Source organism: Centroberyx affinis, unplaced genomic scaffold (genome assembly GCF_046629955.1).
Source record: "Centroberyx affinis isolate AG114_WGS23_722 - 3 ecotype Tasmania unplaced genomic scaffold, CSIRO-AGI_Caff_v1 ptg000543l_1, whole genome shotgun sequence".
Taxonomy (NCBI): Eukaryota; Metazoa; Chordata; class Actinopteri; order Beryciformes; family Berycidae; genus Centroberyx; species Centroberyx affinis.
The window spans coordinates 212,433-238,002 of NW_027279190.1; the positions used below are offsets into that span (position 1 = coordinate 212,433).

At 43.6% G+C, this 25,570-nt stretch overlaps 1 protein-coding gene across 1 annotated transcript in view; it reads left to right on the forward strand.

The window, feature by feature from the left end:
• sema3fa (sema domain, immunoglobulin domain (Ig), short basic domain, secreted, (semaphorin) 3Fa) overlaps positions 1-25,516 on the forward strand; it is a 50,001-nt gene extending 24,485 nt beyond the window's left edge. Inside the window, exons 3-19 of the mRNA XM_071517926.1 lie at positions 5,364-5,524; positions 5,609-5,671; positions 7,972-8,091; positions 9,580-9,669; positions 10,887-10,980; positions 12,326-12,445; positions 13,489-13,628; positions 14,620-14,734; positions 19,102-19,171; positions 20,008-20,152; positions 20,313-20,535; positions 21,400-21,488; positions 21,646-21,687; positions 21,918-22,075; positions 22,322-22,389; positions 22,576-22,709; positions 22,907-25,516. Coding sequence (XP_071374027.1) covers positions 5,364-5,524; positions 5,609-5,671; positions 7,972-8,091; positions 9,580-9,669; positions 10,887-10,980; positions 12,326-12,445; positions 13,489-13,628; positions 14,620-14,734; positions 19,102-19,171; positions 20,008-20,152; positions 20,313-20,535; positions 21,400-21,488; positions 21,646-21,687; positions 21,918-22,075; positions 22,322-22,389; positions 22,576-22,709; positions 22,907-23,350 — 2,276 coding nt within the window. The 3' untranslated portion in view covers positions 23,351-25,516. The remainder of the gene's footprint in view (positions 1-5,363; positions 5,525-5,608; positions 5,672-7,971; positions 8,092-9,579; positions 9,670-10,886; positions 10,981-12,325; positions 12,446-13,488; positions 13,629-14,619; positions 14,735-19,101; positions 19,172-20,007; positions 20,153-20,312; positions 20,536-21,399; positions 21,489-21,645; positions 21,688-21,917; positions 22,076-22,321; positions 22,390-22,575; positions 22,710-22,906) is intronic.
• Positions 25,517-25,570: the final 54 nt, after the last annotated feature.

Below are 25,570 nucleotides of genomic sequence, written 5' to 3' on the forward strand. Positions count from 1 at the left end.
TTCCCTGTCAGTTGAACGAGAGATCCTCCTCTACTCCCTGATGCTTTAATTAACCTTTCCTGTCATCCGAAACAGCAGAAATAGATTTGTTATAATCTCTTGTTTCCACTCAGGAAGTGAACTCACTGCTCAAATCAATGTTTCTCTCCTCTTGATTTGTGCAGTGGGAGACAGGTGTCCCTGATTTGATGTGAGGATCAGAGGGCTCAACGGTGGCACAATTTCTATCTACACACACATACACACACATGCACAAGCGCGCACAGAGTGTGTGTCAGTGGCAAAGAAGCGTGAAGAGCATCTGAGTGACAGCATCCGGAAGCTCAGAGATAAGACATAATCTGGTGCCAATTATTTCTCCTTGACAGGCACAGGTAAGCAGCAATCAGCTCCAGTGACATGTGTTCTGAGTCAATAGTCCTGGTCCCAGTGGGTGGTGAGAGGCTGATTATGAGGTGCTGAAGGGAGGCAAACACAAAGCTGCGACAGGTTTGACTGATAAGGCCTCCCACCTCCCGCTCAGCCCCTCTGATGTCCCTGATGTCCTCCCTGTCCTGTGCACTACCAGTTACAAGACACACCGGCCTAACATATTCAATCAGCACTTGCGTTTTGTACAACACACTTTCAATGTTTGCTTCTGTGCATCCATTTACTTATTTATTTAAGTACAAAATAACCCTGAATCGCATTAATACATGTAGCTATATGGGCCATGCACGTCCTTCACTTGCATCCATTTGCTATAGAAATCCGTGCATGGACACATTCACGCATGCATGGCTGGAGACAAGCTGTAGCAAGATGAGGCCACACCTCTCCTTTATGAGAATGTGAACAGGAGTAGAACGGGGAATTCAGACAACATACCGGGGATGCCTGGGCAGGTATGTGGGATTTTCTGCTGCCTGCACCCTCAAACCCCCCTTCCCTTTCCCCCGAAACAAACACACACACACACACACACACTGGCGGGCAGGCAGACAGGGGGCAGGGGAAGGAAGGAGAGATTTCCGAGTCTGATAGTGGCTTGAAAAGAAGTGGTGGCGGTGTCTGGGAGCTGCCTCTTTCTCCCTCTCCTCACAGGTACAAAACAGGGGTCAGTCTTGTCCCTTTGTGGGTGACCCAGGCACCGCTGCACCCAGCTACAAGCCTGGCCAGCAGGCCACATAGCTTGGCTGCCCAACAGAGCAGAGAGTGTCCGGAGTGCAGAAGGATCACATCAACAGGTGGACAGACTGCAGGCTCAGTTTACCAGCAGATGTCATTCACATTCTGGGATTGCAGTAGGAGTAGATAATGGCCTTTATCTAACTAAAAGATCTTCACCAAGGTCATCAAGATTTTATGTCAATTGCTATAGTTTTCTCAGCTTTGAAATATAAATGCACACGCTCGCACACATACACACGCGCGCACGCACACACACACGCACACAGACACACAAGAAAGAAAAGGAGAAAGGAAATTTAGCTGTCTGCCTGTGGGTCTGGTAGTGATTACAAAGGCCTTGCTGGGAACCTCAGTGATATACACCAGATCCTACGACCCTCATGGACACTTGTGACCTATCATTGCTAGATTTACTATTACCAGTTGGTTCTAAATAATACTGTTTAACACGATGCCAAGGCTATGTCTTGTTTCTAGCATTTTCCTTGGCTTCAGAGGCATGGACTATTAAGTTGAGCTGCAACAGACAGGAACCCTATTGAGAAAATGAATTGTGCTGAGAATAGAGTATCTATTATATGAGACGGACTGTTATCATACCTTAGTCCCTATCTCAACATGCCAAAGGCATTATTTCAAAGGAAATGTGTTTTAGCATGCCTCATGTCGCAAAGAAAGCAATATTTCTCCTGATTGCAAGATTTGCACCTAATTTGCACAGATCAAAATGGCAAGATGAACTAGGATAATATACAGTATACCACTTGTATAGAGATTGTACTTTTCCTGAGCGGAAAATATAGCCTATGGGTTTTAAGAAATGTGCTTTAAAATGAATCCCTTGTGCTGTAGGTGTTGGTTAAGAAATCCTGCTCTGATACTGAGGTGTAAGCTTCAGGTAGTCAGACATCTAGTCCTGGCTGATGCTTGTGCTCAATCCTTTTGGTTCCCCCATTATGTCCCATACCAGTTGATCTCCTGCACTGCAACGGCATCTAGTTTAGATACAGGATTGGATACAAGACAGGGTATCATGATGAGGATTAGCGAGCATGTGCAGCCCCATCACACCATCCCCCACACACCACCCACACACACCACCCATCTACTTTTCCCTAACTCCAGTCAGGTTTCATGCAGGGTACTTGGTCTGCTGTTAATTTGGAAGCCTTAATGCTTCTTTTTCATCCCTTTTGAAACTAGAGACATAGCCGTGTTTACCATTACAGTACGATTAGTTACCAGCAATATGCACAGCAGACCTCCATGCCAAGACTTTTTTTTTCTTCCTTTCTGTATCACTTTACGTCAAACATAGCCGATCTTTTCTTGGTCTTTGACTCTCCATGGCAGTTTTCTTTGGAAAAGAAAGTGAGGAAGGAACAATGTACATCTTAAGATGGTTGTTGCATGCATGGAGCTTTCCAAAACACAATTACATGACATATCCAGCTTGCAAAACAAACCACAGAATAGAAGCAATATCCAGTGTGAACAGGGGCAGTAATTATTCTATTTTGAAAATGTTTTGCCCCATTTATTTTCACATCATTTATAAGCTGATAGTACATATTTCAGTTGTATACTTTGTTAGCTGCCAAATTCATTTTTTGGCAGGCTCTGAAGCTATTACCATATCTCAATATTATAATAGATTTCCTCACTATCTGTAAGGGTGTAGTTCAAATTATCTCATATGCTTATGTTAGCATCCAGTCTTGACAAAGAATTGAGGACCCCCCAGTGCTATTGGTTTTGGCCTGGTGGTCATTATGTCTTTGGCTTCAGTGAGGTCATTTTGTTCAGGATTTGATGAAGTCTGCTCCCAAAACGATAGATACTGGTCAAATGATCCTGTGTGATCAGTAGACTGAGTTAAAGTCAGTGGAGGAGAGCGAGAAAGATGAGAGGCTGTCAGATACTTGAAGCTGGTTGCTGGTGACTGGTAATGTGTTTTGATGAATGTTTGTCTATAATTTAGTGCAGTACATGTGTCTGCCTGTCTGTCTGTCCTCTGACCTTGAACTTAATAGTGACCTAAGCCCTGTCTGACTTGTGCCAGCCAGTCACCGCCAGTAGGCTCTCGTTCAAATGACCGTGAGTGTGAATCTGAGTGCAGAGGTGATGAATGTGGGATGTCAGCTGGTGACGTCCGGTGTCCCTGAAGCTGCCGTCTCCAGTATCCCTCCACCGCTGGCCCTGCCAAAACAGCTAGTGGGCTTGGCGTCTGGGTGAGGGGTGGCCCTGAAATCCTGCCGGTGGCCCGAACTGACAACAACACAAGGAGGGCAGACTCGCCAGGATGTTAATGGAGAGAGAGAGGGAGAGAGAGAGAGAAAGGGAGGGGGGTGTCTTTTCCATTGCTATGTAGATCTACCATTTAGGGCAAGGATGTTCCTCTGTGTCTATGTGTGGACGGTTGGGATCGGGTATCCAGTGTGGATATGACTCATCATCGGGCTGCAACAGCCGCACCTGTGTCCTCGCTCCACTTACTTAACTGGTGCATGTGCTATGAATCTCCCCGTCTTTGTGTCTGGAAACATGTACTCAAACACGTATGTTTGGAGGCGCCTTATGAGACGTGTACGAGTGACAGCCGCGTCGTATTCACCACCCTATGTACCCAACGATGCTTCACCGTGACAACAGCGTTTCACAGCTCCTGAACGAGCTCGGCACGCTAGCAGCTGAGAAGCCGTCTGGTAGAGGATTCATGTTGGTGTCACACCACGTCCTGTGCAGCACCTCCACAGTGGAGAACGCTATTCTCTCTCTTATTCCATCTGAGTTAACAGACGTTCTGCTTCCCCACGGTCAAGGAAAGCTGTCATAGGAACTCTTTATCATCAGGGGGTGTAGTGGCAATGTTGAAGAGAGAGACAGCAGGGGCATTTGTCCAGTCCCATTGGAGTGGAACATGACCAGGTCAGCTACCATGGTGAACTCCACGACTGGAGCAGTGCAAGTGCAGGCTCAACTTTCCCAAGCGTGGAGAGAGAGAGAGAGAGATAGAGAGAGAGAGAGAGAGAGAGAGAGAGAGAGAGAGAGAGAGAGAGAGAGAGAGAGAGAGAGAGAGAGAGAGAGAGAGAGAGAGAGAGAGAGAGAGATCAGATTCTCTAACAGCTCGGGAGGTAATGGGAGGACGGGGACAACGGTGTTTTCTGTACACCAGATCCTCACTTATCTGCCCTCACACCCCTTTACACACACACACACACACCAGTGTTCTGCCATTAGCAGCAGCATATGTGAGCCATTGGAGACCAGTTTTATTTCCAAATAGTTTTTCCCAGTGAAATGGAGGCCATACAGGAGTAGAGATGTGGCGATGTGGCAGTGTGGTTGGCTGTATGATCTGATGTGATGTGATGTGAGACGAACCCAGGAAATGGTCTGCATCATCTCCGAGGAAATGTAATGTGCATTGAAAAGGATTCACAGGAAAATATGTAATGCCACACACAGCATCACGGTAAAGCCTGTCGCCTCCATCACAGCTTGCCAGATAAAGTGAAGTGAAAAGAGGAGGAGGAGACACGGGGTCATGCTGCCAGATCCTGCACATTATCTGCTATCTGGCCCCTTGTAATGGAAGACATGTAATGTGACACCAGCTAAAATGTTGTAGGGCCACCAGTAGCGATCCAGCACAGATGGATCCAATGGGGGAAAGCAGCATGGGCCAATATTAATGGCCATTTATACAGCAGTGAGTGATCTATTGCTTGCCTGTAACCATTCAATTCTGACTCCTTTGGGATATGCTGTGTGTCCATGCTTTGGGAAATGCAGTACATTTGTATCAAACCTAGTCATAATCAGGTTTTGCCAGTCCATAATCCCATGATACATAGTGGAGACATAGTGGAGACGCCCTAGAAAACAAACTTGAATCTAAACAACAGCTATTGTGAATTCAGTTAGGAGAGTTTGAGGACTAGGTTTGGAAAATCATCAGCATATATATCTGTGTGTGTGTGTGTGTGTGTGTGTGTGTGTGTGTGTGTGTGTATGTGCATGTGTACACAACATTACCACCAGAAATGAAAGAATGAAAGAAGAGCTTTGGCAAACAAAGGGGCATCTCTGTGCCAAAAGTGAGCTGCCTACACAAATGTCTGTGGTTTACGTTTGTGTTTGTGGCTTGAAGAAAATAATTTATTTTCTTCTCCTTTCCCTCTCTATAGAGTTGAGGTCCACTGGCACTGCTCACCACTTCTCCTTTCTGCTCAATTCAACTGACTACCGGATCCTTCGTATGGACGAGGACCACGATCGCATGTATGTGGGCAGCAAGGACTATATCCTGTCTCTGGATCTGCACGACATCAACAAGGAGCCGCTCATAGTAAGAAACGTCCTGTGCAACCATTGATCCTGGATGTGCTGAACACGAGTCTCAATCTAACCGGCTTGTTGGTCTCCCCATCAGATCCACTGGCCTGTAGTCCCCCAGAGGAAGACTGAATGTGTCTTGTCAGGGAAGGACACCAATGTAAGTATTCAAAGGACACAATATAAATTGTAAAGTCCCCTCTAGTGGCTTCAGATCATTTTAAACATTTTCAAACAAGCCTTGCAAGCAGTTCATCAGTTTACAAGGCAAAGTCGGAGTAACAACAGACTCCTGCCGATTGAAAAAGGCACAGCTGTGAACTCCTGTCCTTTTTGACCTGCTGCACACCTGAACTTCATTTTGTCTGGAGTCATAATTGTTGGAGATAATCGTGTGTCATTTTATGACAGTGTGTTTTGAGTGTGTGTTTTTGAGAGACGTTTAAAATTTGAATGCGGTGATGAGGTCAGTGGAGGGGGCCTTTAAAGCTCCTTCCAATGTGTGACTGGCTGTGAAGCCCTTATTTACTGTCTCTGCATCCCTGATTGCTGATTGCATACAGCTGCCACCAATTAAGCTCTAGCAGGAACTTGGAAAGTGCAACATTCAATCGTGTTCATTCAATATTGAAGACATATTCCATGCCGTGACCTACATAGCCAAAATTGTTCAATCTTTAAACCACTTATAAAAATAAAAATCTCATCTTCACATAGAATAATTCTTTTAACCTTGGGTTGGTCAGACAATCAGACAAAGTGAATTAACCTCTGGAAGCTAAAGCCACCGCCACCGTCGCCCCCCCCCCCCCCACACACACACACACAAAGATAGGATTGAAATTCATCATTGAAATTCATATCAAAAGCAGATCCTTCTCTTTTGATTTGTACACACATGTTGACCCCCCCCTACCCCCCACACACCCACACACACACACACCTCTCCCCCCATGCTCGGGGTGAATGTGGGCAGGGACGGTGAGCTCCGAGGGAGTGATGAGGGGGGCTGTGGCTAATAACCCTGCTCTCCCCTGCTGGTATTGAGAGAGCAGGCTGCTGTTTATCCAACTGGAATGTTCATTTATGCGTGCTTAGTGACCCGCGCCTCTCACTGCCTCTGGCTACATTGTATTGGCGTCTGTATATGAGCATGTGCATGTATCAGCCTGTGTGTGTGTGTGTGTGTTTGTGTGTGTGCGTGTGTGTGTTTGTGTGTCAGAGGTGAGGTTGGAATTTCATCACTAAAATAAGAAATAAAATTGGCTACAGGGGGAGACATCTTGGCAATCCTGGTCCCTCTTTAGGAAATGACAGATGATGACAATTCAAAAGCAATTCAGAGGGGATGTCGGTTCAGGCAGGAGGTCAAAGGCAATCATCCCCACTGTGCTCTCAGTGGGGGAGCACAACTGTGCACTGAATAATACGCGCATGCACACATGCGTAAACACACAAACACCCCCACACACACACAGAAATCACTGCAATGTGCATCTGTCATGTTGCTAAGATTTGCCAAAATGGCTCATCCCCCATCCTGAACACAATCTCTTTTGTGCTTGGTACATCCTTTTTTCTTTTTTTGCCAGCTGTCGCAAGCATGTTCCATGCTGGACAAATCTGATCAGAGATATTATCAACCTGTACATTTCTGTAGTTACAGTTTTGTCCTGGTAGATTGAGACCAGGAGGGCAGGGTATCCAGACAGCTGGCCAGACAGATAGAGATTAGAAAGCTGCAGACCACCAGCACCTCCATGTCTGCGCTCCTAAAAGAAAAGTGTTATGTTGGCACCTTTCTAGCCAAATCATGTTCTTGTGAATTCTTGCCACTTAAATAATTCCAAATCAAAATAACCCACATTATTGTTTGGATAAAAAAAAATAGACGTTTGAGGACTACAACCACATCTTATTTTAGCTATTAGACATCTTCTTCTTGGTGGACCAAAAAACCCTATAGTGGATTTTGATAACTCTATTTCAGAGCTCAGAAACCAGAATTTAGATTCAACAATCTTGTTTGGTCTGACCAAAATGTTTTTTAGTTGTTAAGTGTGACAGTACATGGAATTGGGTTTACCCTCAATCCCCTTGCAAACACCACTTCACAGCTCAGATGCACTGCTTTTCTGGGTTTCTGCAACACAACCATGGTGTTTGGAAACATTTTCTTCTAACAGTGTGGTCTGATCTGAAGCCTGGGCCAGGCCAGCAGCACAGAGCCAGGGAACAGGCTGCCAAACACACAAGCCACCAGTGGAAATGATAGATGTGATGGTTTTAAGCCTAGCAGGGGGGGGATATTAACCACCAGTGGGGCATTATGTATTACGTAACTCTTTTTTAAAATTGTTTTTTCATTGCATTTTCATGAGCAGAATAGCTTTTTTTCATTTGAGAAACCTAAAGGGATGATTCTCTAATCCTGTCGAGTTGTTTTCTGCTCTCCCTCAGGGGGAATGTGGAAACTTCATCCGCCTGATTGAGCCGTGGAACCGGACCCACCTGTATGTGTGTGGAACGGGGGCATACAACCCCATCTGCACCTATGTGGACCGAGGACGCAGGTCACAGGTAACCAAAGACACAGCCGGGCATCCGTGGAGACACTTTGACCTTTACTCTCCGCTTCTTTAAAAATCAGATCTGCCAATCAATCTGGGGGTCAGAGAATCTCATTTTGTGCCTTGCTCTTCAGTCTCTCGGGCTCCGCTTTTCTTCCATTATTTTCTGGTTCTTAGTTTTCATCGATTTGCGCTCTTTCACGGTCTGGAGGGCTCAAAGAAAAAGCTCATAGCCGGTGCCTCTCTCAATCTCCATTATTATCACAAAATTGCTGTCGGTGAGGTAGCTAACTGCTACTGCGGAGAGATAGTTGGAACACCAATCTTCTCTTACCACTGGGAATAGCATGTTGACAGTATATCTAAAGCAAATGCCCCTGTCTTCCCTCCTCCCTGTCCTCCCTCACCTGTTTATACGCAGCCGAGCCTGTGGCCCGTCTCTCTGTCTGTCTGAGAGCCTCTGAAAGGCCATCATTACTGATGGAGCCTCTCATCCATCACCAGCCTTGTAGCTCACCCCTCCCACCATCCCTCCCTCCCTCTCTCCCTTGCTCCCTCTCTCCAGCACGGCAGCCATGTGGAGCTGCAGCAGCTGCCTCCCCTAGTCCGCACTTACATTCGCTACCCTGCGTGTTTAGTCTCACTGTTCGAATGGAGGTTCAGATTTCAATGTAAAGGCCAGTCCGCCTCTTGTCATTCAGCTTCTCCCCTAAGGCCCCAAAAGCTATGTTACTTCACACTGTAAAGATTTTCCTTGGTAAGAGTAGATGTAAACAGAAACCATTTGTTCGGAAATTCCTCCACTTGTTATACAGAGGGCTTCACGCGTGTTGAGTCCTCAGTCAACTCTCAAGTTTTTCCTTTAACTACCTCACTTCTTTACTCTTTTGTTGATGCTGTTTCCAAGCTCCTTTTCCACAGTTTTTTGCCTAATTGACAAGTTTTATACCAAAACGCTGTATATCTATTTTGGGGAAAAAACGACTCCAGATGATAAAAATGATACCATTTTGTCAACCAAGGATTTAGGTTATCAACTATCTCCAAAAATGACATAATTTGTTTTAATTTGTATTATCACTCATTTCATTAGATGTCACAGGGTGTGGCACACTGTTTCAAATGTTGGTTGTCTCATTTTGGAATGAACCTCTTCAGTTGTTTCTCTGTTCTTTGTTCTGGCATGGCATGATTTATGCATGCAATTTGCAGCTTTGGTAGTGTGACACTGAGTCTAATCCATACACAGATGGATATAGTTACAGTTAGTAACCACTGGGGTCTTTTCAATCTGCTTTTATTTGATAGAAACACTCTCCATGTTTTAGTCATTGTTTGTCTTCATCGAGTCTGTTCCTTTTGGGCTTTCCTATTTTTCCGTTCTCTTTGTTTTATGATCACCATCGGGGGCGTTTCGGTTCACTCTGGGCTGTCGAGTGTTCATTAACGGAATCCTCTCGGTAATCAGATGGCCCACTGTGCCATGTCTCTGTTTTAGGGCTCCCTCTACCTACAGGCGCCCCAATCTGGAGGGAGAACAAGTCGGGCGGCAGACTACAGCACCACAACAGGGCCTATGGAGGCAAAGGTGGGCCATAGGGAGTTTGGAAAGACTTAAGTTTGGTGCCCACCTGGAGTACTATAACGCTCATGTCAGAATGGACTGGGGCTCACATGTCTGTTTGGAGGGGAACAGTTGTTGGGATTTTGACCCGTGTTGCCACTTTGCACAGAGATCAGTAGGATGTTCAAATAATATTTTGGGGCAATACGACCACATGCTGAACGTCTCAATCTCCTACAAATTGTACTGTCAAAATATTGACTATGAATGCGTTTCTTGCAAATGTAGAATAAATGGTTCCCTCCAGTCACACGGAAAACAAAACACTGCTTCGTAAATGTGTTACTCTCGTGTCAGTGGAGCTTTTTGGGAGGATGCCTGCTAGGACTGATGCCATGGACACAGGGGTTGATGGACGCAGCTCCAATTGTCTAGCACCAGATAGCAACCATACAGATTTCTCTCAAACTGTATTTTCTTTTGTTGTTTTTTTTCATTTTTAAGAATATGATAGAAAGACAAATAGACAAATACGCATAGTTGTTGACCCATTGTTATTATTGCTTTGAGATCGATTTATAGGTTGCTATAAAGGGCACCTAATCAAAGGAAATATTTCTGAACATCAGAAGTTATATTTATGGGTTTCTGAAAAGCTTTCCAAGAGCAAGTTATACGCTTTTATATTACTCTGGATTCCCCTGTATATTTCTTACCTGTCAGAAAACATCAGCCTGCTTTGAAGTACTGGACAAAACTCTATGTACACACACACCCAGTGTTGACACAGATGTTCAAGATGTCCTCATGCACTGTGGAATGATGAATTCTCATCCAAGCCACTAACATCAGAAGCATGGTGGATGAGTTTTGGATTGCGCTCCATCTCACCGATAATTGGCTTTGTATGCTTTTTGTTCCCCTCACCAGATCTAATAGTGCCGTGAGAGTGTCTCTGTTCAGCACAATAGGGCTGCAGCTCACACCCCATCACCGTTACTTTGTCTCCCAGCTGATTAAATTATCAGTTTGATGCTACTGCTGCCATCCAAGCAATTAAAACGGCATATAACATAAAAGTACACTGAATGTGCTTTGTATTTGCTTCATTCAAAGAAGATCCTATCCCACACCTCACCCCCCAAAAAATATTTCTAATACATAATAAATCTGTTATCAAATAGAAAATGGAAGCAATACAGTTATTAATGGTGTTCTTCGTAATCCTTTCGCTGTTTCAGGAATACATTTTCCGTCTGGAGCCTGGCAAAGTGGATTCTGGGAAAGGCAAATGTCCCTATGACCCCAAACTCAACAGCGTCTCAGCTTTGATCAGTAAGTACCTGCTATTTTTTTCTCCTTTATATAGTGTGTATGGGCACCTTGAAATGGCTCTCTGTGGAAAACAAAGATGGTTTGCAGTATTTCCTTGGTTTCCAGTCAGCTCAATTTGTGTACTCTCCCCACAGGATTGTTTGTTACCACACTTAAGTTAAGCCATTAACTCCACCATATTGATTTCAAAGTTTCATTTAAAAGGAAACAGTATTTTAAAGTGTTTACTTGAGGGAAATCTAATTCGGCTGTTACAGTAGCTACCCCAAGATATATAGTATTTCCATAAGCAATGATTTCATGCTCAGTTGTCATACTATGCTGTTATTGTGCGCTGGAGATTACATCACCATATATAAAGTTCATTGATATGTTCAGTGATTTGGTCAGACTGTCAAGTTGTGTGCACTCTCATGTCAGTAGGTGGTCTAGTGTTGTCAGCAGCTTGCAGGTGGTCAGATTTGGCTGTTGACCAGTCACCTCTTGCCCTGTGTAGGTATGTGTGTGTGTGTGTGTGTGTGTGTGAGAGAGAGAGAGAGAGAGCGAGAGAGAGAGAGAGAGAGAGACCCTCTATTGTGCTATGCCATGTCAGCTCACTTCCAGCTGACCTGAGCAAAACTAAGAAGCAAACACCAAGGAAATCAGCTGCAGTGTGATTACATACTGCAGCTGGCAGGGCAGCCAGAGACAAACCACACCAACACAACACAAGTTGGAATTCCCCGTTTGGTAGCCTTATTTTTTTGCACTTATTTCACTGGCTGTTTCTCACTTTATCTCCCCATCATGTATCACAGTATAGCCATTAGACACACCTGGTTCCCCCTTTTTGTCCCCCACATAATGAAACTGGGGTCAACTGACACTATGGGTCAGACAATGTCTGCTCATCTGTCCATCCATCAAATGTGATATCTCAGGCGATATCTCAGACACTACTGGTCGGATTTTGTCTTGAACCTGGAATTACACTGACTGGCCTAATGAGGGCGCTATAATAAAAGGCCAAGCCCTTTTTTTAAGTCAAAGTGATATCTCAGACACCACTGGTGCGTTCTTGACAAAACTTGGAGGGATGATGTATTTTGTCACTGTGTTTTGGCATTTAAAAAATTTCACTGATTGGCCTGATACTATAACTATAATTAAAGGTTGAAATTTCAAACTTTGAAAGGCCATATCTGCTACACCACCGGTCCAATTTTGATGAAACTTGTTATCGATTGGACCAAACGTGCCTGCATCAGTCAGAAGGCACAACATGTTTACTTGTTTAACCTGAATTTTTGCATCTGTCATGATTTCACCTCTGTAACACCCTTCGTTCCCTGTCGGTGACTGACAGACGGAGAGCTGTACGCAGGAGTCTACATCGATTTCATGGGGACAGACTCTGCTATCTTCCGCACGCTGGGGAAGCAGACAGCCATGAGGACTGATCAGTACAACTCCAGATGGTTAAACGGTAATGTTTCAACTCGCTGCTTGTTGTGCAACCAGCTGTATTCCTTTGACTTATCCTCCTGACTGTTTCAATTGATTCCTCAGCTCTTGAAGTACACTGCTGTAATGTCTCACATAACATCCACATGTAGCCCAACTCACTGAGTCTCTTCGGACAGTCTTCTAGGAACCATAAAGTCTGTCATGAACTTGTTGCTCTTTCCACCCTGTTCCACATGAGCCAATGATCATTTGGCTCAAAGTACCAATTGCACTGGTTCTTGAACGCATGCCTCCAGAGCCTGGCAGCAAGGTCAGTGGTAGAGAGAATGATGTCGATAATGATTCAGAGTAGCCTCCACTCTCTAATGACCCATGATTGTCACAGCACTATAAATGCTAGGTGGGTGCTTTTTTTGTGGATGTAGCCAAATCGATCACAGCCTCCCCTAGTGTGTCTGGCTCCCACATTTCTCTTTCGACCCTGTTGCCCTGACAACAGTCCCCTGGTGGGGGTACAGCAGATCCGGACACCTGAGTCCTGCTAATCAGCCATGTGGAATCACCGGGATATTCCCCCTCCCCGCTGCACGGGATATTCCCCCTCCCCCATTGAACCGTTCCTGGTAACCCCCTCCTCCATGTTTTGGCTTGCCCCCATTTGGGATCTTGGTCTGTCACAGCGGGGAGGAGCACCCTGTGTTGTGTGTCCAGCAGTGACCCAGTAAGTCAGCCAGTGGGAGCAGACTATGAGGTCATATCAAGCCCTGTCACTGGGGAGAAATAACGAGGTGGAGTTTGAACAGGGTGGCATGCTGTGCTGGGCTTCAGGCTACTACTGTCTGTGCTATAGCAGCATTTGACCAATCATCTGTTTTCATTTTTATTGAATCTCTCCTTCATTCAGTCTCTCTGTCAGAGTTTAAATGATGTCCGTGTGTTGAGCAACATGCACTGCACTGCTGGTAATAGTAACAAAGATCTGTCTCTTTGCCGCTCTCTCTCTCTCTCTGTCTTGCTCTCTTTGATCTCTCTCTCTGTCTCTATCCGCTCTCTTTTTTACAGATCCCACATTCATCCATGCACACCTCATCCCAGACAGTGCTGAGAAGAACGATGACAAGCTCTACTTCTTCTTCCGGGAGAAGGTTTCAGAGATGGGCCAGAGTCCCATGGCCCAGTCCAGAATAGGGAGGATCTGTCTGGTGAGTTATGACACCCATCAGCAAATCCTTGAAGAAGCTGCATGTTTATAATCAGAGGTGATAGGTTTATATGCCTCCAGCATGGTTAGTTATACTCAGTCCTCTGTTTCTTACTCTCTTAGTGCCCCAAAGAGGAAGTTCCCCATAACTTCTTACTGAGCATCAGTAATTACAGCTGTAAGGCACACCATTCACCCGTCACTAAACAAAATCTTTGCCGTTTGCCTCAGCAGCCATGTTAGGAAAACATTCTGTTGCGGGACGGGATATTTTTGTTCCTCCCAATGAAGTGTTTGAGTTGAAGTTTACCTTAGTCCCCATCTGTATACATACACAAACATCCATACAAACTCAGCGCTGTGTTTATGCAGCGATGTAAGTCCTAGTTGTGCAGTCGCCTGGAGCGCTTTCATTCATTGAAGAGGGTCAGAGAGTGACAGTGTCCAACCCTTCAACCCATCGCTACACTCCATCACCTCAGAGACAGAAGGCCTGTCTCTCAAAACCCTCCTGTGTCTCCAGCCTGCTAGAATACATCCCTTAAGCATGTAATTTGCACAAAATATACAAAACACAATGAAAGGAAAACATTTATGTCTGTGCCTGAAGGATAATAAATTGTGTTGCTCTTTTCACCAAAGACCGCAAGAAACTGTAAAAATAGAATTCTTCTGCATTTAATGTTACAGTAAATACAGACAGATACAAAACTATTTTTTTTGCAAAATCATAAAGTGTGTTGAGTTCCAGCCCATTAATCTTTTTCCCAAGGCTTCATTCTCCACCTCAGTAGTAGAAGTTGGCTGACATCCCCAGCAGATGGGCCAGGCTGACACACAGAGATGATCTTTATTCATACTGACCCACTAAGCCAGCGCAGGCCGTTAGTTTGGTCTCAAACAGCTGTTGGTCAGACACTGGGGCGGGGCGGTCCACTTGTGGTGGTTTTGCAGGAGTGTGACACCGCCCGCTGTGTGTCTCTGCCCCACAGAACGACGATGGTGGACACTGCTGTCTGGTCAACAAGTGGAGCACCTTTCTGAAGGCCCGCCTCATCTGCTCAGTGCCTGGAGCGGATGGCATAGAGACACACTTTGATGAACTAAGTGAGTTGAGAATAATTACGGTCCTCCTCCGGCTTTTTTCCCTCCATTCTTGCCCCTTTTGGAGCATCGGAACATGATGCTTGCTGCCATCTCCTGTCAAAATGCACAAGTTATATCCCCATCCTTTCACCACTTGTGTCCTGTGTGCACCACCTGTGTCCATTCACATTCTACTCAGTGTTTTGCAATCCAAAAGTTTTCATGTGTTTTCAACTATAACACACTCACTGCATCAGGAAAATGTCATGTCTTTTCCTCACAAAGACAAATGGGAACCATCTATCTTAAAATATGTAGCATGCTCTTTTTAAGGCTCGTTTTCCTCTGTTCTGGTGACAAACACTGCATACGCTGAGAGTTAGTGTGAGGTGCATAATGAACAAAGCCCTGACATGACAGAAAAACTGGCAGATGGAAAGTCAGAATCCTCGTGTGACCCTGTAACCACGATAATGCAAAACAAGGGTCTGCAGATGGACTTATTGTTGACAGATTCAATATCAACCACTTTTTCCACTATGCAGTTCACACTTTGCGCTGTATTTGCTTTGCATACTTTCACCATGATGTTAAGGTTTTAAGGCCTACAATATTAAACCACGTCTACTCAGATTTTGCTGCAGTGTGTGGGCCTCAACAGCAGACTATACCGTACTGGATGTACATCCGGCTTTTAGCACTTCTCTGCTTGTGCACAGCAATACCTAGAAGAATCCCAGGGAGGTTGCAGCACAGATTAAGGTATCACTGACTCATACACTTCCATTAAGCTTATCGTCTCCTCTCCTTTGAACATCAACATGGTTCCCATACATAACCATCCTCAAGGCAAGACTGTGATCACTCTGCTTTAGAGCATCGTCCACATGATCTGCAGAGAGTTGTTTGTATTTGTGTGAGAGAGCAAGAGATAGAGAAGCATTAAGAATGTGTTTTTGAGAGAGACGGAGAGAGAGAGAGAGAGAGAGAGAGAGGGAGAGGTGAGGGAGTGTGTATGGGTCTGCTGAGCCTGTGTAATGAGCAGCTGTGTATTAAAGGGTGTCTCAGGATAAAGTCCTGCCCCCATGGATCATCCTGTCAATCACTCACATGACTGACACATGACTCTCACAGAAATGTTGGTGGGCTTAAGGGGGGATTTGTACTATCCTTGAAATTATAATGAGTGCTAGTATTAGCAACAATCCTTGCCACTACATATTTATATGTATTAGATGGTTTTAGTTTAGATGAGTCAGGCAATCACTGGTTTTCAGGCAATGCTGGTTTCAGAACAAAATAACTGTTACTACTAGGGATGTGATAAAAATTTGTGACACAAAATGTCCTGATAGAATAAATTTGATGATATGCATCATCACGAAATCATCTAATATCAAAGAAATGACTTTCAGAATGGTCTTTCATCTTTTGCATTGTTTGAACACTAGAGCTCCTGTGTGGCAGCATTTGGGGTTTCCAACTGAGGAAGAAAATGACAGTAAGACAAAGACTGTTTGCAAGTGTTGTTAGAGAGCCTTGCCTTGCAGGGAACACTAGCTGCACGCTGCACCTTGTAAAACCACATCACAATGAAAAGCCAGTCACCAGTACATGGTGAAGTGTGTGTTTGTTTCAGAAGTCTTAAAAATGTTGCTGTTTTTCTTTGTAGTGCTTCTCTAGTGAGAAATTAAATTTAGATTTTTGCTGTTTAGGCATGAGAGGGGATGAAATTGGTCTTAAACTTTATTTAAACTGGCATTAAAAAAGTGAAGTTAAGCTTAAAACTTAAACATAAACAAAATTTAAATTTAACTTACACAAACCTGCAGTCACCCTGTTTATGGTTTGCATCTTTGTTTTGTTTTCCTTCAGAAATAAAAAGGGATTTTTTTCAGTCATAATTGCCTTCATTCAAATTTTGCGCAAAATATTGTGATAATATCAAACCCAGTGAACCCAGTATCGCGTATCGAACCGAACCGTGAGCTGAATGTATTCCTACATCCATAGTTACTACCTTGATGAGGCTGTGCAAGCTGCAACCATATGTTATGCATTAACAGCACTCATTGTGATCTTCTGTCAATGTCACAGTGCTCTTAGCAGCCCATCCGCGGGTCAAGAGGTGAGCCGTAGTCTGAGAGCAGGCAGGGGCACTCATGGTGAGGCAGGGTGAGGTCATGGGCTTGTAACTGCTGCGGTACAGGAGAACATCCCAGAGCGCTGCGGTTAGCCGCAGCCACGGACAGGCTCGCAGAAATGTATTGTCTCCAGTCCTGCTGGTCGTGATGGAGCCCAGCGGAGGCATCAGAGTGGTTCTGCGAGGGCCCGGGGGAGACAGGGGAGTAGATTCAGATGTTGAGGAAGAACCTTGGCTAACAGAGGAGAAGGCCTTTAGAGGAGGCCACAGAAAATACGGTCAGTCAGAGAGAGATGATAATGTCTGCCAGAGAAAAATGAGAATGGATGTGTGGGTGTGGAAGTTTTATTGCCTTTTCTGAAATGTAACGATGGAGAAAAAGACCATTCTTTTTTCTCAATGTGTTCTTCTTCATGTTAATGTAATCCCCAAATCCCAAAACCTCTCTCTGTTCCTTACTGCATCTGAAAAAAACATTTTTGTTTTTTTGTTTTTATTTTGTTGTTTTGCTGTTTTGTCTAAATTTATTCCTGAGCAATGGGCTTCGAGTGGACATTTCGCAACATGTTTTTCTGTCATCAAGAGAGCAGTATGCTTTTCATTTGTGTTGCTTTTGAGATGCAGGTCTGTTTAAGTGGGCGTCAAGGGAAAAATTATATATTATCTACAGTCATCTGACAGTCCCTATTCCTCTCTGTCCATCCGTGAGCACACCATTCACTTTCTCTCTTTTGTTTTTACTTTTTTAAGACATCTCATTTATCCCCACTCTTTGTGTCCCTTCTGTTTACAGCAATCAGTGATGTCTCTCTACAAATGTGATACTGAGAATGCCTCAAAGACTCTGTCTGATCTGACACATCAAAAACAAAAGTTAGAATGACGCAACTTGTTCCACTTCTCTGCTGATTTTTTCTTCTCCTTTTCCCTCTTCCTCTCATTCTGTAGCCAGGAGGTCTGTCAAACTGGCGTCAGATGGGTTATGAATTTCTACTTTGTTTGCCAAAAGTTAATTCTTGTTTTGTTTGTAGCCATTACCTGTCATTTTCATACCCTGGCAAATAATGAGATTTTTCTGAAATGATGTCAAACTCATGATGTCAAAGACAGTTTGTTGATATTGCAACTTTACAAGGCCAGAAATGATCTCTGTTTATACAAGCAAGGCAAGTTTAAGCTTCTTCTTGTTTATTCTTTGTGCACATACTTAATGCTAGATAACGCCAAGGGTGTAAACCTCAAGTAATGTCCTGGTGTTACATTTCACCGTCAACTCAGAGTGCATAATGGTAGAGTGGCATTTTGTTATTTTGCATGGTGCTTCTTACATTTATTCAGGTCTAGAAATAATATTTGAGAGATGTTTCTGTAAGGGCAGCTTGAAGTTGTTGATTCCTGTGGTGTGGCAGATTAAATGTCTTGCTTCTTGCTTCATAGATGACCATGAAAAAGGTCATCTATGAAGTTATAAAGGAGAGGATAGGATTTCACGCCTAATGTTATTGCATATTCATGGTGATTGGCATTTTCCAATGACTTGTTACTAGGAGCTGTTCTTGTCCTATATCTCTCTGTTCAAGGCCATGTGAACTAGCTGATCTGAGCTCTCCTCACTTATTTCCCCCTGATGGAAAGCATTACCTGGAGCTATGTTTTCAACTGTGGGTGAATGGGTGTTATTCTATTCAACTTAGATAGTCTACTTTAAATTGATTTCAATTTTCTTCCTCATTGTTTTTCCTTGCACTTTTCACTCATTAAACCATCACAGGATACCCAGGGTTCAATTGCTTCACCCCCACAGTCATCGGATGCATATGGCTCCTATTAAAGCCATGTAACACCAGAGATCTCTATTTCACTTATATTCCCCGCTGAGACTCAGGAACTGTAGTTTGAGCGTTGGAAGAGTTTGGATTCGGGATCCCACTGAGACTCTGGTAACCACTGGCTCTCCAGTTCAAGAGGCTTTCTCCTTTAACCCACCGCCTATGTAAATCTAGGAAGCAAAACGTCTCCATAAGTCACGGTCACATTTACCTTGGGTTGGAACCAGGTGGAATCTGGGAACTATAGTCATGGGCTTGTTTGATATGAGACAGAAGCACAATATTTACTTATTATACCACATTTGCTTTGACTGGCCATTTGTCATATGACTGCTATTGTGCTTCTGTTACAGAGCTGCTTTTTCATGGTTTTATTACTGTGACTAAATACCGTAAATTATTTTTCTGTCTAATAGGGGACGTGTACATCCAGCCAACTCAAGACACCAAGAATCCCGTCATCTATGGAGTATTCTCAGTTTCAGGGTGAGTGACTGACAGCTTTCTCTAACTCTTAACTTTTATACAGATTGAAGGAAAGGTGGATTTGGGGTTTTCCTCCTGTAGTTTTGCCTCCTCCTTTCATATTCACTCAGCCTAAAGGTGCCAGCTCCCTCTGATATTGAAATGCTGTATTCCATATGGCCTGACAGAATCAGGCTACAAGACAAGAAGTGAATCTAGAGCCCGGAGGGAGACAGGCTCCTCTGAGAGACTGAGCCTATAGTTCCACACAGGTCAGGTTTGATAACAAGGTGTCAGTCAACAGAAAGCATTAAAATTCAAGGAGTCAGTCGCCACAACCAGACATGTAAATTGAGATTCTGAGCGCACGCAAGCAGGGAGAGGTGTCTCAGTCGCACCCAGTCATAATAAACACGTCTTGATAAATGTATTTGAGAAACAAATACTGTTATTGTTTCCACTTTCTCCTTAGGCATCAGGCCCATTTAAACCCAGCTGATAAAAACACTTGCAGTGCTAATGATAGAGGGCTATGACAGGAGTTACAAACATAGTACACCCACCACACAGCGGCGAGGTACTGCGCTCTGGTGATTCGCTGCAGTACGTGGGTGTTTGTATGTCAGTGTGTCAGACAGCTTGACTCTGGTTGAGTCAGTTTGAGAGAGGGTTTGTGCGTCATGATGTTTGAGTGTGTTCCTGCGTTCCTGTAAGAGGCCCGGTTGAGTACGTGGGAAGGAGGTAGATTCTACCAGTCGGAGAGAGTGCCTAATTATCTCAGAGAATGAGTTAACATGTGTTTCCCCCCAGCTGTTGTCTCTTTGTGTTCATCCTTTCCTTCCGTTGCCCTCCCCCAGGTCTGTGTTTAAAGGTTCAGCCGTGTGCGTCTACTCCATGGCTGATATCCGTATGGTCTTCAATGGGCCGTTCGCCCACAAGGAAGGTCCCAACTACCAATGGGTAGCGTACACTGGGAAGATCCCCTACCCCCGTCCTGGAACTGTGAGTTACAAACAATAAAAAAAAAATTGTAATTGTAACTCTAATTGTAATTGTTTAATATGCACAAAATTATTTTCTATTTGTTATTGAGACCCACTATTAAATTCTGTAAATTCTACATGAGCACGTTTGACAGTCAAGTCTCTTATTGTCAACACAGTGTCCCGGAGGTACTTTCACCCCCAACATGAAGTCCACAAAGGATTACCCAGATGAGGTTATCAACTTCATGAGAAACCACCCCACCATGTACAACGCCGTATACCCGGTGCACAAGCGCCCCCTAGTGGTCAGAACCAATGTGGACTATGAGTTCACCACAATCACTGTGGACCAAGTGGCAGCTGCTGATGGGAGCTACGAGGTGCTCTTCCTGGGGACAGGTCAGTGCTCTTAGGCCGTAACTGACATTAATGCTAATAATAATAATAATAACAATAATAATACATTTTATTTGTAATGCACTTTTCATTGCAAGTAAATCTCAATCTCAAGTGCTACAGAGTAAATAATACGTGCATAAAACAGATAAAACAAACCAATAGCAAAGATCATTAAAACCAACACTCAAGCATTATGTGACAATGCGTTGATACCTGTCTCTGTTCTTAGGCACTTTATCTTGTTTGTAGCACTGCGACCCCCTTAGGACATGGCTTTTGCTCTTTTATGTTCCTTTGTCGTTTTTAGCGTTGTTGTTTTAGCTGTTTGTTTAGTGCTTTAGCTTCACATTTTTAACTATTTTAGTGTTTTGTCTGTAACTTTTTATGCTGCTATCTTGACCAGGTTTCCCTTGAAAAAGATATCTTTGATCTCAACGGGATTTTAACTGGTTAAATAAAGGTTAAATAAAAACAAATTAAAAAAAAAAAGGTGATATTATGCAGTAGTCTGATTGCATGGTGTAAAAAGTGTGCGTCAAAATCTGAGAATCGATTACATATTGGCTCCGTCTGGCAGAGGTTCACACACACTTTCTGCCTCTGTTTCTTAATCATAGATGGGTCAGATTGTGGCAGTCACCCTCTGCTGCTGAATTCACTGTAGCATGACAGTATGATATGATGAATGGCTTGTGTAACACACTGTATGACAAGAGATAGTCTTGTATTCCTTATATGATTTAAGAGCTGATATTTAGGAGGGCGGAAGAAAAAGAGTATACTGCACTCACTAAGGTCAAGGGTTCATGGGTCAAAAGGTCAGCAGGACTGTGGATAAAGTTGCTTCCTTCTTGTATGTCTCAGATCGGGGGACGGTCCAGAAAGTGATTGTCCTGCCCAGAGACGACTTGCAGACTGAGGAGCTGGTCTTGGAGGAAGTGGAAGTCTTCAGGGTCAGTCTCTCTCCGTAATTCTTCTTTCTCTTCCTCTCTGTCCGTTATCTTCTTCTTCTTTGTGCATGTGTATCTGTTTGTTGTTGGAGAAAAAAATGTGTGTGTTCGATATTCAGTGTCTGCTCATTAACAGCTGCTGTTTTCTGTGTCACTGCAGGTTCCCACCCCAATTACCACCATGAAGATTTCATCAAAACGGGTAAGATACCTTGAGATGGCTCAGACTAATAGTTCAGTTGGAACAGAACTTCTATGAAGCATAGCAAAGCACTCACTTCTGAGCCAACATTATGAGTACAGCAAGTAATTCAAATTAAAAATTTACATGTTTTAGGTATGCTTTCAATGATTGAAAACAGAATGTTTGCATTTCAAATCAATTATGTTTTTCTGATTTTCTGATCTTCCCCTCTTTGTTTCTTCTTGTAGCAACAACTGTATGTAGGTTCAGTCTTGGGCGTGACCCACCTGGCTCTCCATCGCTGTGATGTGTATGGGGAAGCCTGCGCTGACTGCTGCCTGGCCCGGGACCCATACTGCGCCTGGGATGGCAAATCCTGCTCCAGATACTCCGCCTCACAGAAGAGGTGAGTATCAAGATAGTACAGGCATGCATGGCTGCAGTAGATGGATTTGTCGGTGCGTCTGTCTGTCTGCATGTGTGTCTGTATACACATCCGAATAAAATAAAACAAAGTACACAAAGCGTATACTGTGTGTAAAGAAATATTCTTTCATGTGCATTACGTATTTTAGAACAAGAACAAGATCATATTTTTAGAATGCATTGTAGTTAAACTCTTTATTTTGGATTGTTGATCTGACCCCTCTAGGCGCAGCCGTCGACAGGATGTAAAGTACGGCAACCCAATCCGCCAGTGCCGAGGTTACAACTCCAACAGTGAGTCAGGATGATTTTATATCAAAAAATCAAAAAATATTAAAGCTACAATCATAATGTAAATGTAAATGACATTACTTAAACAATATAATTGTACATTGTTGTCAGCTGCCTTTTTTTTGTTTAATCCATTTTTTTTTCTTAGCAATAATACTTCAAACATATATTCATTATATTGTTTTGTAGCCAATAAGAACACTCTGGAGGCAGTTCAGTATGGGGTGGAGGGCAGCACCACGTTCCTGGAGTGCCAGGCCAGATCTCCCCATGTGTCACTCAAGTGGCACCTGCAGCGGGAGAACAGCGACAGGAGGAAAGAGGTGAGCAAAGCTGTCACTGAAATGCAGTTGGAACAGGTCTGGTGTGTGGATCTATACTTAAACAGCAGGCTGTGGGCGGCCTCTGAATAATGGCGGTGCTAGATGAATGAGCCAGGAAAGGCTGAAAGAATGAATGAATGAATTGTTTCAAGATTTTCCTCCTGACCTCTTGGCTGTCCTCTCCACTCCCCTTCCAGATTCGCTCAGAGGGTCGCATCCTGAAGACGGAGCAAGGTCTCCTGATCCGCTCCCTGCAGTCCTCTGACAGCGGCATCTACCAGTGCACGTCCACAGAGAAGAACTTCAAACACACACTCGTCAAATTGCAGCTCGTGGTGCTTTCCAGCCGTACAGTCAACAATGTATTGGTAGAGACGGGCAGTCCGGCGCTCCCTCCGCTCCAGTCCAGCGCCTGGACTCCGAGCGCCGGCCAGTACAAGGACCTGCTGACCATCCTGAGCCAGCCGGAGATGGGCCTGATCAACCAGTACTGCCAGGACTACTGGCAGCTTGGAGACAGCAGCGTCGGGGACACCATGCTGGGGCCCAACAAGGCCAAAAGCCTGAAGGAGCTGAAGGAACAGAAGAAGCCCCGCAACCGTCGGCATCACGATGAGCAAACGACTCCAGCTGAGACATGAGGAGCTTGACGTACACTAACCTATCATACTCAAACACACCCTGTCTCCCTGTGTTCAACCTTTCCACACCACCTCCTAAACACTCTTTCCCCTTCTGTGTAACCCTCTACAAAGGGGAAAGACTTCAGTCAAAGGATAGAAAAAAAATAATTATCATAATGGACAAGAGAGATACTACAACCAAAAGCAAGAGTCACAAGCAGCAAACAGGTTCTACGTAACTGTTGGAAAAAATACACAATATTTATTGTAGGTTGTAAAAAGTAATTCTTTGTACCTACCTAGAAAACATGTTTTTTGTGAATAGGTAAATCCGTGCAAATATTGTTGTTATTATAATATTATTGTTAGTGTTATTGTTTATTACAATGTGTTATTATATTGAAAATATCTTTATGTTTTGTCTTTTGGAGAAACAGCAACAATACACAGATGGGACGTTGGGAGTATTCACACATGGAGAAGGACCGATGAAAATGCATTCAGAAACGTTTAGCGCATTGGCTACCATGTTGGATCATTTGACTGCTGGCAGTATTTAGTCTTTAAGATGGAAGCCGGGTCACTAGTTGAGTGACACTGCAGAACTTCCCCTAAACTACACCAGAACTCTCTCCATGTTGGACAGTTGTTTTTACTGCAAGATAACAGCCATTGGACATAAAGATGAGAAAAACGGCATTTCGTTGGACATGCACGGATAAAAGAAATGCCCATAGACTGCAGCTCTGAAAATATCTCATGGTCATACAGTCACATGTGAACAAAAGGCCCTTTGTGACAGGTATGACGCCCCAGCACCCTCCTTCCATGTGGTCCAGTCTGGCCTCAGTCAAAGAGACTGTCGAATCCAGATGCTACGGTTACAGCACCCACCCAATTTCTTCCAGAATCAATTGCTGCCAAGTGTTTGTTTTGTTTTATGTGTGAATATTACATCTCAATGTCGTATCCTTACAAACGTGATCTTTGTGATAAGCTGTTTTGGGGGGAAATGGGTCTTTTAATGACACTAAAACTGAAAATGACATTGCCTTCTCTTTTCTCGTTTGAGATAAGAATTTCCAGCAGGCAGCTATATGTGAGTTTGTGACAGTTTGTGAACAATTATTAGAGACAAAGCACCTTCTGTTGCCAAATTGGTGATCTGGATTGATTAATGGTAAATTATTTTATCAGTAATCAAATATATCTGTGGCACATGCAGTATATTCATGTAAGGGAGAGCATGCACTTTGTATGCTCAAAGGATTTCTTTAGCTCTCAAACTCATCCAAAAGTATGCATCCAAAGTTCGCATTCCTGCCAGTTCCATACTAAATATTGGTTTCAATAAGTGAACATTGTTTCCGTTGTCCCAGGTAATCAGTATACAATTAGATTACTACCGACAAATATGCTGATTGCAGTGCTTGAGGTTTGACAGTTTTGATTGGTACTGTGTTTACTGTATCAGTTGGTTAAGCACTAAAGTTCACAGAACTTTCTCAGCAACTTTCTTTGATCAGTCCAGTGCAGTGCCATCTTGCTTTGAAATGTGCCACAGACTTAATATAGAATATGAAACTATTGCTGTTTGTACTGAACAACTTCCATACAGAAAAAAAAAAATTGTACATAACTACAACCACTAGGATGCTGATCACCACCACACCTGAAGATAAATGTGTACCAAAATCTTCAGAAGATGGTTTTTCATTGTGCATGGCATGTACAGTGTATGTACGTATATGATATTTGTCCAAAATGCTATGTTGCTGTGGATGTCAGTGAATGTCTTTCTCGTTGTGGGAATATGGAAATATTATCAGTGCAAGAAAGATGTACTCACACCCTTATGGTGGAAAATGCTGAAAGTACAGAAGAGGTCATGTTCGGATAGTGGTTTTTAACTTCTCTCTCTCTCTCTCTCTCTCTCTCTCTCTTTCTCTCTCTCTCTCTCTCTCTCTGTCTCTCTCTCTCATCTTTTTCTTGCTCTATTGAAAATTTGCAAAACACATTTGCATATCTCAAACATGTGCATCTATTTTATTTTCTTCCTTTTGCAAAGTCTGCTCTGGGTCATTGAGGTAAAGTCATGTATGATATAATGCACAGTTGATGTTATTGTAATGACTTGTATAAATTACTATCTTTTCTTCCTCATCAATGTTGCTGACTAATAAATTAAAGCTCTATATTTTATAATAACAGAAGTTGTATTTTGTTCGCCCTTGGTGA